The sequence below is a fragment of the Lissotriton helveticus genome, chromosome 11 (genome assembly GCF_964261635.1).
Source record: "Lissotriton helveticus chromosome 11, aLisHel1.1, whole genome shotgun sequence".
NCBI lineage: Eukaryota > Metazoa > Chordata > Amphibia > Caudata > Salamandridae > Lissotriton > Lissotriton helveticus.
The window spans coordinates 914,496,010-914,513,030 of NC_136072.1; the positions used below are offsets into that span (position 1 = coordinate 914,496,010).

At 44.5% G+C, this 17,021-nt stretch overlaps 1 protein-coding gene across 4 annotated transcripts in view; it reads left to right on the plus strand.

Moving 5' to 3' along the window:
• GAS2L1 (growth arrest specific 2 like 1) overlaps positions 1-13,771 on the plus strand; it is a 244,743-nt gene extending 230,972 nt beyond the window's left edge. For all 4 annotated transcript variants that reach the window (XM_078667178.1, XM_078667179.1, XM_078667177.1 and 1 more), the window contains one exon: positions 11,596-13,771. In XM_078667178.1, coding sequence (XP_078523304.1) covers positions 11,596-13,327 — 1,732 coding nt within the window. In that variant the 3' untranslated portion in view covers positions 13,328-13,771. The remainder of the gene's footprint in view (positions 1-11,595) is intronic.
• Positions 13,772-17,021: the final 3,250 nt, after the last annotated feature.

Here is a 17,021-nt window from a genome sequence, read left to right on the forward strand (position 1 = left end):
GTGTTTGTGCTACCTCGAGTTGTTGGACAGCTAGGTAGAGGGTCTGTCTCCTTCCTCCAGTCCATTTTCCCTGACTGCTGTTCAAAGTTTGGGCTACAGTATTTAGGAACCCAGAAGGAGTGGAGTTGGTTTAAAATGAAATGTGTAGATGGTGGATTTTTAACCTGGAGAGATTTAAAATTAAATGTTTAGGTGGTGGATTTTGAACCTGGAGAGGCGTTCGACACTGCTAAAGGAAGTGGTTTTTGTGGGATGTATTAGTATGTCTGCGGTGCACCTTCCTGTTCTACTTTAGTAACAATGAAAGACCTGCAAATAGAACAAAAGGAAAGGGAGGTGCCATTTTACTGGGGTGCCAGATAGAGAGGGGCAAAGTCTTGCATTTGTGACCAAAGAGAGCAAAAGTTTGCGGAAGAAAAAGAGCAGTAAATAGCACAGAAGCTGAGGGACGGGCGCCATCTTTTTATAATGGGGTAAAAAAGAAGAGAGGCCGGCTTGGCAAAGAGACAGTGGAAGAGAGCAAGGGAAGTAGCTTGTGAGTGTGTGGAGTGGTGGATGAGTAATTCCATTCATGTAGGTGTGCACGTTATTTGGGGAACCAAAGTGCGAGTCTGTGGGAGGTTTGGACCAGTCTGTACGTAGACTAATGTGTTGTTTTTGCCATGTTGATGATTAGGCGTGTGAGTGGCTTGATGGAAAAGTGAACCGTGACATACTTCCTGCACCATTCCAAGCACTAACTCAGGAGGTTCAGTGACCAATTACTAGGCTGCACCAAAAATGCAGAGACACTCTGATTTTGCAAAAATTCTGTTTGCTCACACAAATATCATAGGAATTGAAACCAGTTCATGGGCTATATTCACTACAGAGTTATAAAACAAGGCCGTAGATCGTGTATAAATGGTAGCTTTATCTACAAGGGTATTAGAGTGAACAACATAAAGGGGAACCGATAATGGCATACAGTCAGATGTAACAGAATTAACTTTTGTGCAAAGTTCTTGAAGAGAAGGAATCTGGATCGTCCACTACTGGAAAAATCTGCAAAAATAAGTTTTTGGGAATATAAACAGAAAATAAAATACAAGAAGGCATCACTTCAAAAGTATAAACTCTTCCTAAATTATTATTAAAGCAAACTGAGACATATTTCCCATTTAAAAAACCCGACAGAGGATTTTACACAAAATCTAATTCAAGTACCAGCTCCATGTCATTCCAGAACCACAGAATATGAAGTAATGGCAAGTATTTTCTTTGAGACGGGTGGCAACTCTGAACAGGAAACATACTGTCTGGCCTTCTGACTAGCCAGGAGGTGGATTCTCTGAGCCAAACCTTAAGTGTGAGCTACTTACGAGGGACAGGTACATACTTTTTAGATGAGTGAAACCCTAGCAATGCAGACCTGGACTGAGAGCTAGTACCAATCCCACACTGACCTGATCAAATGAGAGGTCCTGACCTTCTCAAGTTCTAGTTTGGTCTGTGGATGGGCCCTCTCTGTACAAGACTATTTTGTATAAAATATTGCCATATGATCTTTAACAACAGTTTTTTAAATTATTGGCTGATTTACAGGCAGCTCAGAAGAAAAATTCCTGAAACATTCCAGTGCCTTCCCATTTGGCACAGAACACCAGAGAACTATTTCTCTGTAGTAGCAAATAATGCATTTGTTTATTGGGAAATTGTGTGCTGGTCCCTCTGGACGACTTTCATTGCAGCAAGGCATGGCAAGTGTTCTGCGGCACATAGGACAAACTTTTCCAGTCTTGGGCTTTTGTTTCTTACACTCTTGCATCTGTGACATAAATAATAATTGCACATTTGTAAAGCGCAAACTTATCACCCCTAAGGGTATCCAGGTGCTGGGGGGCCATTGGGGAGTTTAAGTGAGCTTTTGCCCACAGTCACATGATGCTGAGCTGAGTTGCCGCCTGCGATCAAACCAAGAGACCCACACTCCAGAGTCAGCCGCTTTGGCCACTGCGCCACATCTCTCTTCTATCATAGCAAGCATACCATCCGCCTTAAGGTAAGCAAGGTAAATCGGTGACCCGACCCTCTGTTTGGCTAGCAACATGCTGCCATCATTGGTTTTCAGTGGAACCCTCACTCCCTTGGGTCCCGGTGCCACTGCACCTGATGCACTAGTTATAGAACACCTCTGCACTGTATTCTGGAGGTTCTTGTCTTAGTTCACTTCTACTGAACCTATCAGAATAGAGCTTTGGATTGCATTGGTTTGGTTTCTAAACTGAAAGCATGGGAATGGAACTTCAGGCCTGATTTAGAGTTTGTCAGAAGCGAGGTATGCTCCTTAGGGTAGATGGGCCATCCGCTCACCATGCCCTGGATCCAATTCTGTGTGTTCCTCGTGACTTGGAGTCATCTGAAAACCCTATGGATCCTTCTGTCCATCCCACCTTCCGCGCAAAGCCCTGGTCTCCAGCCAGCCAACACCTCTTTACTTTATCGGGTACTACCAGTTTTGTCAGGTGGCTAGGCATTGTTAGTGCTCAAGGGTTTTAACATTAAATTAGCGTCACAGTCCCCGAGTTATTGGAACCCGCGTGACCATGGAAGTGGGGCACATTTTGTGGAAACTCAAGCTACACCATGGAGTGGGAGAAATTTTGTGGCAATCAAGCTACAATGTGTTACCAGATAAGTCCATGTCACTGAGACTTAGCCATTCCAGTCTTTCAAATCTTTGCTCTAAATCAGGTTATAAAATTAGATCCATTGAATTGAACCTAGACTACATCCCCCAGCATGCATTTTTTTAAATTAATGACAACTCGAGACTAGGATGGTGGTGACAGGGAGTCTTCTAGCCACCCTGGATGTACACCTGTGGAAGTTTGAGGTTATTTCTGTTTTCTGTCTGCTTCTGGCAAATGAATGTAATTATCCCCACTTCCTCACGGAGATTAGCTGGGCCACCCGCCCACTTCCCCTCTCTTTTCTCCGGCAGATCTAATCTCAGCCGTATAATTTGCCTCGGCCGGCCTGCACCCCCGCCCTCTCCCCCCCCCCCCCCCCTTTGCAGGAGAGGAGGGAGGTAGGAAGCACGCAGCTGCACATCTGCTTTTGACGAAATCCTTAGCCACGTGGATCGGTGTCTCTGCACTGCCAAGGCTGGGGGGGGGGGTTTATTTTCGACTCTCCTTTTTGAAAACGGGCTCTATACAGTGCTTGAAATGGAAAAATAGAAGTGCAGGTACTCCCTGCTTGTTTCTGAGAAGTGCCTGTACTCTCCAATTAAAAGTATTGCATTTCTCTTGAGAAGTCCCGGTACTCTCCCTCTCAAAATAAAAAGGTGCCGGTACTGCGGACAGTACTTGCCCATTTAAAGTACTGGGTCTATAGGCTTCCATCTCTCTTGGGTGGCTTGACGAGTCCCGGAAGTGAATTCAGAGCCAGGGCATATCGCGCGAGACGAGCCCCCCCAATCTCCCTTGTAGACCAAATCAGCAGTGGCATAAATATGCAAAACACCCCTCTGATGCAGGAGGCGTCGAATAAAACTCGAGGAGTGCATCCAAATCCTGCTGTGGACGCAGCCTCCTATCTGCATGTCACAAGGGTGATGTCAGAGGGTCCACTGGCCAGACTGGTCCTGAGGGCCACGAATGTGAGGAGGTATCATGGCTGCTGCAACAGACCCCTGTACTTAGCCCCAGGGCACAAGTTCAAAAAAAAAAAGAAGTGGGGGGACTAAACTAGTTAAGCAGTATGTAAGTGACGGCACGTGACGCCACGACACGTGACATCATGGCACATGACATCACATGTGGCATCACAGGAATTGACACAGTAAGTGGCATCCAGGCCATGACTGTAATATGTAGGTGTGATGTAAGGCGCTCTGACACTCTGCTTTGGGATGAGTAACGCTATACAAGAAAAAAAAGTGGTACTTAAATTATTTCAACGCCTCCTCAGGTGTAGTAAGCGCTATATTAATTACATTTAAGTGTTATGTAAATACTGGGAGAGACCAACACATCTGACATTCTTACAGCATACATATCTAGAAAACCGAGCCTGAACAAAGAAAAAAGCTGCCTCGCTTAAGAATGTGTGAAGTGCTAACCTTTGTTTCCCTTCTACTGCATTTGCTTCTAGGTGTGAGGCTCCTGACTGCTGCAGCCAGGAGACTCGAACAAAAGGAGGCCTGATGACCCCTCAAATTCAGCCTTTGTTATGGGCCTAGTAGGAGTGTAAAATGAGAAAGCCTCGTCCCAGCCAGCAGGTTGTTGCTGCTTGTTGCAGATGTAAATGTAAATGTAGTTGAGCTTATATAGCGCACAGCTACCCGCAGTGGGTTTCCCGGCGCTTGCTTAGGGAACCCTTCCTGGTATTCCCCTGTGAGATAGCAGGGTATCCACAAGGTGAAAGTCAGGCATCCCGCCGCGAGGGGCCGACAACGTGGAAAGCAGACAACGTGCAGGCGCTGCTGAAAGTGTCCCACTGTTTGGAAATTACACCAGGACGAGTTCAGCACATTATTTAGAGGGGCTCAATTCTTGGCAGGGTGGACGGCGTTCACCCTTTGAAAATAGTGCGTGGGCGCCGTCCATGCGCGTGTGCCCCAGACTCGTGCCCTGCTTATCCTGAAATGACTGGCCCTCATTGCTCATTCAGCACGGACAGCCTCAGTGGGTTGTTCATGTAGTCCAGTCCCACTGGCCCGACCAACGCCTTTCATAGCAGCATGACAAACTCCCTTTGTTTTGTCTTTCTACCTACGCTGCACTTTGAGAGTGTACTACAAGTCCCAGCAACACACAAAGACGCTGTTGTCTAAAAAGTAACTTTGTGAGGTGGCCAACCTAGAGCAAAGGTTAAAGATGATTCTGATGACAGTTGGTAACTCTGCACACCAGGCATTGAGCAGCTTAAGCTGTCTGCATTCTGTGGCTTAAAATGGCTGCCAAGGAAGCCATTGTATTCGGGGCTGGGATTTGTAAACAGCAGCACATTCACTAATGGAAATGGAAAAATTACTCTGGGAGCCCACAAGTTGGGGGTGGGAGATGACGGCTGAAATGGGATGAAGTCATAAGGGCCCATGCAACTATAGAGTTCGTAGCCTAGGCATAATATTTTTTGCAAACTCTGTCCCTAGTGAAATTGGCAATGGGATAGTAAAGGTACTCTGGCATACTTAATTGAGGACATACTGTTTTAAACTAGCGGAGTGGGTTAAGGTACCTGTTCTAAGTGCTGTTTTTTATCCAGCATGGTTCAATATTTAATCGTAGTAGGACAACTTTAGGGGTTAATGTATTTGATGGGGAGATCTGTGTGCATGTCCTGCCTGGCCCATTTTTAAATCATTATAATGTAGCTGAGAGGGTGTATGTTCCTGCTGCAGTGTGTGATTGCTGGTCGCAGATTTCTATTTTATATTCAATAGTCTAGTGGTTTAATCTTCTTTGCTACAGATATCTTTGTGTTTTGCTCCTCCTTGAAAATCTCAATTTAAATTACTAGGCAAATCCATGACACCTTGCATTTTTAACCAGTGCTTTAAATGGAAATATAGAAGTGCAAGTACTCACTATCCTCAGTACATGTTTGCTGCTGAAAAGTGCTGATACTCTTTTATTGGAAGCATTAGAGCATGCAGAGAAGTGCTGCTACTATACCTTTCAAACTAAAGAAATGTAAGTTCTTAGTACCGGACAGTACCTGCCCATTTAAGGCCCTGCTATTATTTTATATATGTGTGTTGTAGTCTAAAAGCTGATTCAAACTGGTTCAAATGGATTGTAATAAAACTTGTTCGAAGTACCAAAAAATGTAACACTCACATTTACCACTTGCTAACAGCCCCTTCTCTAGCAACCCCTTCCCCAGCAGGAATAAAATGGCAGGGAAGGGGGCAGTGGCTCAGTTGCTGTTGCAGCCAAAGCCTCAAGGGATTTTGGGCCATATGTATGAAAGTTACATTTTGCGATTCTCAAATAGCGATTTTTAGAGAATCGCTATTTGAAATTCTCAAAATGCTATGTATGCAGGATTTGCAAATCATTTTGCGAATCCTACATATTCCTTAATTGTGAATCGCAAATTGCAATTCGTAATTAAGGAATACCTCCCCATTCATTCCTATGGGCCTAGAGGCCCATAGGAATGAATGGGAAGACATTCTCAATTTGTGATTCTCAATTAGAGAATCGCAAATTGAGAATGCAATTTCAAGGGTGCCAGGATGTCAAAAGGACACCCTGTTGCACCCCTGAAATGTGCATGACCTTTGAAAAATGCAAAAAAGTGCATTTTTCAAAGAAATCGCACCACCAACTTAAAGTTGGTGGTAGTTTGCGATTCCTTATGGCCAAATTACACTTTTTCTGGGCCTCATACATTGCATTTAAGGAATCGCAATCTGCGATTCCTTAAATGCAATCTCAAAATAGGGAATCGCAAATTTGCGATTTCCTATTTTGCAAGGCTGTTTTGCTTACATACATACCACTTAGCTGTTTTGCAATCGCAAATGCCAAAATTCGGCGAATTTTGGCGTTTGCGATCGCAAAATTGCCTTCATACATATGGCATTTATCAGCTGGTTCTTCCTGTCTGTAGCATCAGATCCGGTGTTTCTGAAACAGGTAAACCCGAGTGTGGGACACTGTCTCACTTGTGATCAAGCGGAGCTGAATTCGGAGCTAAAGTCCACACGGTCTGTCCTCTCCACCGGATGACGACCATGCACAGGATACACAGCATGCCACCCAAAAACTCTTTAAAAATCTGTTTACTTAACAACTTGATGTGACACTCCCAAGTTTCCTCCTTGTTTCCCTTAATGGGCTTCTAGGTGTTGCCCTTGTAATTCAGATATGGGTTAAATCATCCCTATGTCCTATCATGCCAAGTGCCTTTGACTATAAAGCTACAATTGGCAGATGTCACACATGACTTCGCAGTGATGGTTTAGTTTTGCGATTTCATCCCGACTCACTCTAAACGTGTAAAAGACGGGAGGAAACACGCCCTAGTCGTAATATGTCCGAGAAACATATTTTTCTTGTACAGCGGCCACAGGAGGGCGAAGTTGAAATTAAAACATTCACTACATGATGCTTCTCAACATTAGGCATCTTCCCCCACATGCATCATTGTGACATTTTGCACTTCTTAATTTGCGAAAAATAAGGAATCGCAAATTAAGAAGTGCAAAATGCTATGCATCATTATTTTCGGTATTCATTTGTGATTCGGTAAAAATCGCAATTTTTACCGAATCCCAAATAAATACCGAATTCTTAAAGTAATTTTCGCAATTCCCATTGATTCCTATGGGCCAAAAGGCCCATAGGAGTCAATGCAAATTGCGAGTGGCACTTAGAAAATTTCATGGGTGCAGGGGGGGGTCCAAAGGACCCCCCCATGCACCCCTGAAATGTATTTTTCGCATCATGTTTCACACACACATGTCCTAAGGACATGTGTGTGTGAAACATGAATGTTGAAAAAAAAACATTTTCAGCTTTTTAAACACTTTTTCCAAATTTACCGAGTGGTTCAACCACTCGGTAAATTTGGCACCCTAATTGCGAATTTACAGTTTTAAATTTAATGATGCATTGCTTTTAAGAAATCGCACATCTGCGACTTCTTAAAAGCACCCGCAATTTTAGAACTCGCAAACATGTTACGAATTCTAAAATTGCTTCATGCATCCCAAAAAGCACTTTTGCATTCGCAAACGGCCGATTTTAAGGAATCGCACCGTTTGCGACTACAAAAATGCTTGATGCATGTGGGGGCTTGAGTTCTTGAGGAGCGCGGTCCGATGGCGCTCCCTGCTGGCCTGAAAAGGTAAAGCGATCGAATGGAAAGGGAATGCAAGTTAGTTCTTTAGTAAGGATGTGTGATGTAAAAAAAAAAAAATCTGTATGAATATTTTGGTTTACATAAATGAGCCATTACGTTTCCGCCATGGTCCTACAGTAGACGCATATTTAGAAGGATTTTCCTTGGTTGTTCCTGAGATAGTCCAGTCGTGTGTTGTCAAGAGAGTGCAGCCGAAGTTTTTTAGAAGGTAGAGAATCCATCACCCAGGTGGGAAGGGGCACAAGGAGGCCTGCACACATTCAATTAGGTAGCCCCTGCCCGATACTCTTTAGTCTAGCACCCCATCTGTTGGAATTGCAATTAGAAAGCAAGGCTAAATAAATCATTATTTTATGAGTCTCCACAATTGCAAGTGGCTTGATCAGATCTCAAGGAGGGTTGAGTGCATGCCACAGACTGGGTCTTAGGCTGTCAAGCCAGAAGACATGGAGCTGGGTCCATATTTCATCCTCTTGAAAGCTCACTGATGGATCAAGTGGGTGGATGATCAGCTGAGGAATCTGGTTGTGGTGTGGAGGGAGGATTAGAATCTTGAGGTGCTTTGGGCCTTTGCCCCAGTAGGCTCGGTGGATGGGCCAAAGAACCACCAATTTAATCTTGACTTAGAAAAAATGGAGTCTTCCATGCAGACGTGTTGTTTGCGCCCTTGCAGAGGTGTATGAACATTCTGGCTGTAGCCTGGCAACAAATCTCTTGGGGAGGCTGTGTAGGTAAAGGTACAGTAGTCTAGATGAGACATGAGTGCTGTGGAATGAAAGAAGGCCCAGAATCAAAACCTATCCCCTAGACTTTAGGATTAGTACATGGGGCATTTGGGGTACAGAAGCAGATGGTTTGAGAGGCCATGGATGGTTTTTAATACCAGGCTGAGGAATGCCTATGAGTCTCAATTGTGTGTAACGTACAAACATGTTGGGCAACAAAAAGAGAGATTGAGTGTGATGCCAACAGGTATGTTCCACAGAATTCAGGGTTAACACAAATGTGCTAATGAAATTGCCTAGTACTGAGTAAGCTCTCGCCACATTGAATGCGAAATTGGGCCAGTTCTTATGGCTAATGAGAAGATTGAAGTGAGCGGAGTACAGTGAATCCCTTGTTCCAGGTTATTAAACTGTATCCAGTCCTGGGCTTTAATGTTTCACCTGCATGCATTCTGGGTGTTGCAGTCTTGGTTTGCTTCAGTGAACTAATTAGACTAACACACCTTACAGCAGTACATTTTAAGGTGGGAGCTCAGGACTGGTGCCCGTGATGACATGGGGAGAGGTTGCCACCCTAGGGCAAAGGTTTCACTCGAACTGCTAATGTACATTAGGCATATGTGTGTGCCGAAGTGGATTTGAGGTTCTTGCATAAAGTAAGGAAAGTACAGAATGAAGAAGGTGAAAGGGGGTCGCTTTGTCAAAGCAGGTGAGGAAAGGCAATTGATACTTTCTATTTTTGTTGGGCTTAAGCAGACCATCTTGACTCCAGTCAAAGAGAATCGCAGAATGTTACTGGGGTCCCAGATTCCAAAATCACTACAGGACAATACAAGTGGTTGAATAGTGCTACACAATGCCAGTAACATAACAATGTAACATAACATAAAACAAGCCAGCATAGCTCACAGAGTTCAGTTTACTATTGCCTAAAGAATATGAAAACTTGAATGCAGAAGAGTTGGCCTTTGGGCACCCCAGATGACCATACCCAAGGATATTGCTGGAAGCACATTAAAGAACAAAAACAAATAGACCCAAGTGTCTGCGAAATACATAACTCCGTCTCCTACATCTAGGGGAGAGATACCAGTTATGTTTAAACATCTCTTAATTTGACCATTATAAAAAAAATCTTTAGACCTATTGGATCCATCTAAATATAGACCCATTTAAATACTAAACTACCAGTAGAAACATGTAAAAAAATACTTTCAATCTTTAAAAAATATTGAAATGGGACAATAGCTTATGTCCACTATCAGTAGGCATCTGCCTCAAACCAGAAATAACTGTACATTTTCTAGGGACTATCTTGTACTCCCAATTATCCATGAATCTTACATTGCCTCAGCTACAAAATCTCAGAATTCTGAAAATAATGTTTCCATCTTCCACTTAACATTTTCTCAAAATATTATGGCTGTGGGGACATACATATAATCAAGGCTCGACTTGGACAACTCTATTTCAGCCTCCCTAAAAAAAGTATTAGGCATCTCCAATAGATATAGAATGGTATCATCAGGATTTAATCTTAAACGTTTTGGCCCTTTTTTTCTTAACACAGACAACAACTGCATTGGCCTCAAGTACCCTAAAACAAAACGAAGCTAAATCTGCATTCCTGCTCCACAAAATATGCAATGGCAATAGTCCTGAATTTCTTTCCCGAAAATTTTAGAAACACTTTCCTTCACGCTGCCTCAGATCCACCAAGAAAATCAAATTTGCACATAGCAAAATAACAAGTCAAAAATTAACCTTCTAAAATTTAGAATGCTATTTAAAATGTGTCGAGTTTCTGGGAAATAACATGCAGATTTGGTATTTAACATACCAAAATCTGCGGGATACGGTAAATACTGTAGGCTTTTCCATTGTTAAATTTCAGTAGGTTTGACCTCCCAAAATGTAACGAAGGTTGCAGTATTTATTCAAATAAATAAACATTTATTGGATGCGTGAAATACAACCAAACTCGTAAATCCGACCCTTGTGCAAACAGGGGTTTACCCAGGGTTTGGAAAACAACAACCCATTTGCATTCAGGACATCTACGTCTTAACTCAGCAACTCCGGTTATTTTTTGATTTTGTACTGTTTGTATTCAGCGGAGTCTTTAGAAACGTGTGTTGCTCTTGCTCTTTTTTTCCTTATATATTATTCTACTTCTATATTGTTGTGTTCGCATTTTGCCCAGCACCCCTTTTAACCACTTGGGCAAGTTGTTGTATTCAATAAATATTTGAAATGATTACAAGTTCTCGAATGCAAAATGCTGTTAGCTAAAAAGCCAGGACAGGCTGAAGGTGCCAAAAGTGAAACGTGGTCACTTAAAAGCTATGTGTCACAGTGAATTGTTATTCTTCTCTTCTTTGGCATGAAACAAAATACAAGCGCTTCACTAGCACATTCATAAACAAGCAGAGCCCATGTCCAACCATCAAATGACTCAACTGTTTCTCGCTCACACTCGCACCCTTTCCAAGCCCTACATTTCTTCAACACCCATTTCAATTTTCTTCTCCCACTCACCCACCATTGCTAACGCTCTCAAATAAGAATCGGTAACTGACATTACTTCAAAGTAAACCCTTGGATAACAATGGAGACACTGAATAACAAACATTACATATATATTGAACAAGTGGGTTGTGGGAGTTGACTTTAGGAGACTGTATTTAATTGTAAAATTAGTTTTATAACGTTTACACTTCAATCCTGTTTTTTCGGTTAGTAATGATACTAGACAAAGGAAATGGACGCCTGGAGTAAATGATGTGCTTTGTAACAACTTAACTATTTAACGATAATTGTAACAGTTGAAATATATACTTTTAAAAATAATAGGTCCCTAGTCATGAGTCACAACCTTTTCCTCTAGAACCTGTCATTATTCCAGTCTATCCCTTTCCTCCGTCTTGCTCTCTAGTTTGCGTTCTTGAGCTAATTCTTGTGTTTTCTCACCTATCTTTATCATGTGTTTCCTTCTTTTCCACCCACACAGACCTCCACGGCCCAGACGCTATTCTGGTGACAGTGACTCTTCAGCCTCCTCCGTGCAGAGTGGTCCCCCTGGCAGGAAGTTCAGCGACGGGGCCCTTCTCACTGGGCTTGGGAAGGATGGAAGACTTGCCAGGGAGAGAGCCAGTACTCCAAGGAAGAAGCCGATCAGCCGGAGTCAGTCTCAAGACCGCAGCCCAACTACCAAACTAACACCATCTAAGTCAACGCCACACCCAAACTCTGTCTTAGAGGAGCGTGGCCGATCTCGGGGTCCTCACGGTCCTACCAAGCCTGGTGCTCAGAGCCCAAATAACCAGAGAGCACGGAGCCAGGGTCGAGCTGAAGACAGTGATGCCATCTTGATTATCAGCCGAGGGAAAGATGGGCAGCACTCATGGGCACTCTCCGGCCAGCAAAAGGCCAATGGCTTTGGCAAGCCTCCAGTCAGGACCACAAGCCCTGTACCCAGTCGCATACCACCTGCAGGGTCCAAGACCCCCATGTCTTCTGCAAAAGCAAGGTCATCGCCACTGTCCAAAATGCCTGACGCCCAATCAAGGACACTGCCTCGGCCTCAGGGTCTACAAAAGTCTCAAGGCCACCCCAGTCCTAGGCTCGGAAGGTTGTCCCGCCAGTCCCCAAGCCTTGCTGCTTCCACAGAGTCTTTGCCTGGAAAAGAACCATGTGAGAGCTACATTGAAGACCTAGAGAACCTGAGTCAGGCATTTCTAGCCCCCCTACGACTAGATCCTAGCCAAGAGCAGATGCTGTATAAGAGTCTGGAGGAGGAGTTCCTTGCCAACTCACAACTCATTGGTATGGACAATGAGGACCCTGCACCTTTAGAACATTCCCATCTAAGGCATAGATACCAGCAGGCCACCCCAGACCAGGCCGTTGTGGACTCAGCTTATTGCTCGTCTAGTTCGTCATCATCGTCACTCAACTTTTACTGCAAGGGTGGCATACCACCAGACTTTATTGAACGGCAGCGAGAGGATGTCAGGGGTACACATATGTTGGCTAATCTCCAGCGCTCATCTCCTCCAGGAGCCATTCGAGAGCTTGCCAATGGCTCAGCGGGGCATGAACCCTTGACTGGGTCATGGAACACCCCAGTCACACCAGAGTCAGTCACACACCGGCGGATGGTGACTTTGTCCAGTTCCTCAGATGACAGCAACTATCATACAGCGCTAAATGATTCACAGGAAGGCCCTGAGCTTCTCAATGGAAATATGGACCTCTCTTGGAATGTTTTGGGTGTCCTGGGCTCAGAAGGGGACCTAGAGTCGACTGCTAAAGAAAAGGAGGTGGTAGAAGAAGTGTCGGAGGAGGATGATGATGGCTCTCTGGTGGTGACTACGGATGAGTCCATTCCCAGCTATCCACTAGATGTCCAAGACGGTTCCCAGGTCCAAGAGGTGGTCATGAGGCCGAAGAAGTCAACGAAGAGGGCGGACAGAGTACCTTCCATCTACAAACTCAAACTGCGACCCAAGATACGTCCCAGGATGGACAATCAGCCGGACAAGAAGCCCTCTAAAATCCCCACCCCTCAGAGCTACAAATCTGCTGCGCGGTCTCCTCAGGGCGGTGCGCCGCCCAAGACAGGCCCCAGCAAACACAAGTCCTGGAGAGCTTTGAACTCTATATTTGCTTCCTTCTCTGAGACCCATGTAACCCAGGGACAGCTGGAATTAGAGGGTCCAGAAGAGAACTCTTGGGGCTGAGGAGATCTGATGGAGGAGGGTGGTTTTATGGAGACAGGCCAACGAGGCCTACCTACTGCTGTTTCCAGATCCCCGTTCCCACGCCTTTGCTGGCTAGCTGCTGTACTTGATGCATGTCTTCCATTGCTCTGTGTACCTCTCTGCTGTAAACTAGTCTCTCAAGGGTGGGGGTCCCAGGTGGTGGGCTCCTTGGATCTATTTTAATGCCCCCAAGAGATGTTTGCTTTTTTGCACCCGGCATGTGACAGAAACGTCAGTGCCTGATAACAGCACTTTTCCAACTACTGTGTGCCAAGTTCAGACCTAGGAAGCCCTAAGTGCTTTTCAAAAGTGAGCAAGTGTCCATTGCTTCAGGTAAAATGATTGAAAGGAAGTTGCCCAAGCAGATCATGGAAACGGTTAGAGTCCGAACATAAACTTGGCAATAAAGAGCTGCCCAATCTCTTTTTACTCTCTATGTCATAACATGCCTCTTTCCAATTACATATCTTATCTCTTGTTCTCTTCTTCATTCCTGTCTTCTCATGAACGTTTTGCCAGTCGCCTGGTATTCTATCCCTCTGCTTATTTTTTTAATTTTCACACGATGAATCTACTGTACATTCACATATTGTGATATATTGTAATGTCACTATGTAGTATGGGCTTCAGAAATGGCAACTCGTTTTTCAAAATGTAGACACAAACAAAATCCCTCAGTTAAATGATTCACTTTATCCAAAATTACTAATATAATGGGGTTCAGGCATGAGTGGGTGCAGTGTTAAAACATCAGTAAGAGTTTTGCAGCTCAGAATGAGGCATAACATGCAGAATCGATGATTTCCACATATTGTGCCTCTTTTTGAGCTGCTTTACACATTCATATTTCACAGGGTATTTCCTGTGGAAATGTAAACGGGGAGAATTTCCCGTTGTGTGAGTTTTCAGCACACAACTGCAAACCTTGATTGAGGGAGAAACTCCTGTTTTTGCCCAAACCAGGGCTACAGTGGGGCTCAGAATGAGCTTGAGAGTCTGTATAGTAAACCCTGTTACCCATGAAACCTCAATAACACCAAGTATTTGAGGGGGGCGTGTTTCTATCAAAAAGCACGACAATGCAAAACAAGGAATGTTGGTCACTATACAAAATGGAGTCAGGACACTGGTCACCTAATGATTTGTCTGTGAAAGTGGCACAAGTGGAGATCTCACACTTTTATGTGGCCATCTCTTAACTGCAAAGACTGGTAATGTGAACTTGAAGTCAAAATCTGTCCATAAGAAACATCCTCATCCATTTTAAAAATACTCAAAAACAAAAAGCCAAGGGCCAAGATGCCCTGTTAATGTGATCGACCTCTTAAAATACACAGAAATTGATATTGTTGTCCCTGAAACACATCACAAAAGTAACACCAAAAAGAAGCCTTCCAAATCTCAGGAAAGGAGAAACAGGCTAACCTTGGAGGAGATATAAATGCATGTGATGCTTTTATATAAAAAAAAGAACCCGAGAGGCAGGTGGAGTGGAGACCATAGTTCAAGACAATTACAGGATAAAGTATGAAAAATACTGTTGCAGCCAAACCTATGTTAATACATTTTAGGGTTAACCAGATATTAATTCTTTAGAGCAAATACAGCACACACCAGATAAAGAGGATATCCATAGGTTGGAAGACTTTAGGGAGGAAGGTACAGACCAATGATTTTGACTTAAATCCTGGAGAGCGGAATCCATGCCAGAGATTTGAGATAACAACTGTTAATGAGCTACATTTGAATTCATGGACAGTAAATTTATCCATGATGGTAGTGCTGAAAATCTGGCATGGTGCCACTCCTCCTCAACCTACGTTTAGCATCTCTGGTAAAGACTTTTATCTTCACAGACGTCCTCTCCCAGGGTATGTCTATATCATACAGAGTGATGGAGAATATTGAGGGCTGATTGGAAGAGGGCACGGCGAGTTTCTTGGTGGAGACACTCAGGCTTTTAGTGATAGCAAATGCTGAGTATAGTATTAGAATCGCTGAGAGAGGTTTTGTAGCATCTTGATACACTCATATCAGTAATACACAGGACCTAAAGGAAGGAAAAGACTACTGCCTACATAGGAGGACAGTCAGAACATGACCCAATTATAGTGATGAGTGAGTGAGTGAGGATTTATAAGAAGCGCAACTTAGCCCAAGGGCATCAAGGCGCATAAAGATGGTACAGCTGTTTCGGGTTTAGGGAAGTGCGCCGACTACAGGTAGGCTTCTAAAAAGAGCCAGGTCTTTAATGCTTTGCGGAAGGGGGCAAGGGAAGTTTGGCCCTTGAGCTCGGCAGGAAGCATATTCCACAGTCTAGGAGCGAGGGAGAAGAAGGCCCTCCCTCCCCATCTAGCCTTAGCGACTCGGGGGACAGACAGAAGGTTCTTATTGGCAGAACGAAGAGCCCTACCCGGAGCATAGAAGGACACAAGGGACCTGATATCTTCGGCTCCAGACCCATGCAGAGCACAATGAGTAAGGCATAGAACCTTTAAATTTATCCTGGCCTGCATAGGGAGTCAGTGCAAATCTTTCCTAATTGAGGAGCCAGATGAACGTCTAGGAGCATCAACAACAAACCTGGTTGCCGCATTTTGCACTATTTGTAGGCGTTGGATCAACCTTTTGTGTATACCTAAATATAGTGAGTTGCAGTAATCCAGCCTTGAGAAGATAAGAGCCACTGTGCCCGGTTTACGTGCTTCGGGGGACAGGTAGTGTGTGATTTTTCTCAAGATTCTTATAACACCACAACAGGTTGAGACCGTCCTTCTGACTTGCTTGTCAAAGGAGAGCGTGGTGTCCAAGATTACACCCAGGTTGCGGGAAGATTGGGAGGGCATGGGGCAGGCTCCGAGAGCAGAAGGCCACCAGTCCATCGACCAGATCTCCTGTTTGCCTCCGAAGATAAGGACTTCGGTTTTCTCCCCATTTAATTTCAGGAAGTTCTTAATCATCCAGCACGTAACTGCTTCCATGCAGTTTCTGAAATTAAGGGCCGTGATGTTCACAGATTGAGAGAGGGAGACCATAATCTGGGTATTGTCAGCGTATGACAGAACTTTCAGCCCGAAAGATCTTACTAGCTTGGCAAGTGGGGCCACATAGATGTTAAAAAGTGTGGGGCTCAAGGACGAGCCCTGAGGAACCCCACACTGCACAGGCTTAACGGGGGAGAGGAAGGCACCCAGCTTGACCCTTTGTTGTCGCTGATTAAGGAAAGATGTCAAGAGGGTCAGTGCTGGTCCATCCACTCCCATCTCACTAAGGCGGGTAGCCAGAATGAAGGGGGACAGGGTATCAAATGCAGCTGTAAGGTCGAGCAGGACCAGAAGGGTAGTCTGACCACTGTCGACCTTAGCGCGGATGTTGTTGATGACCACTGTAAGGGCAGACTCAGTGCTATGTGCCCTCCGGAAGCCGTGCTGAGAGGAGTCCAGCAGGCTGGAGTTGTCCAGGAAGGCACTTAGATGGTGATTGAGATGGGCCTCGAACATCTTAGCAGGGGCAGGAAGCAGGGATATGGGGCGGAAATTCTTCAAGACCCCGGGATCTAGGGAGGCCTTCTTCAGAAGGGGCTTGACAATTGCCATTTTCCATGAAATAGGGAAAACACCTTCGGAGATTGCCAAGTTGATCACCCCCAGGAGGGGAGGCAGCACTACCTCCC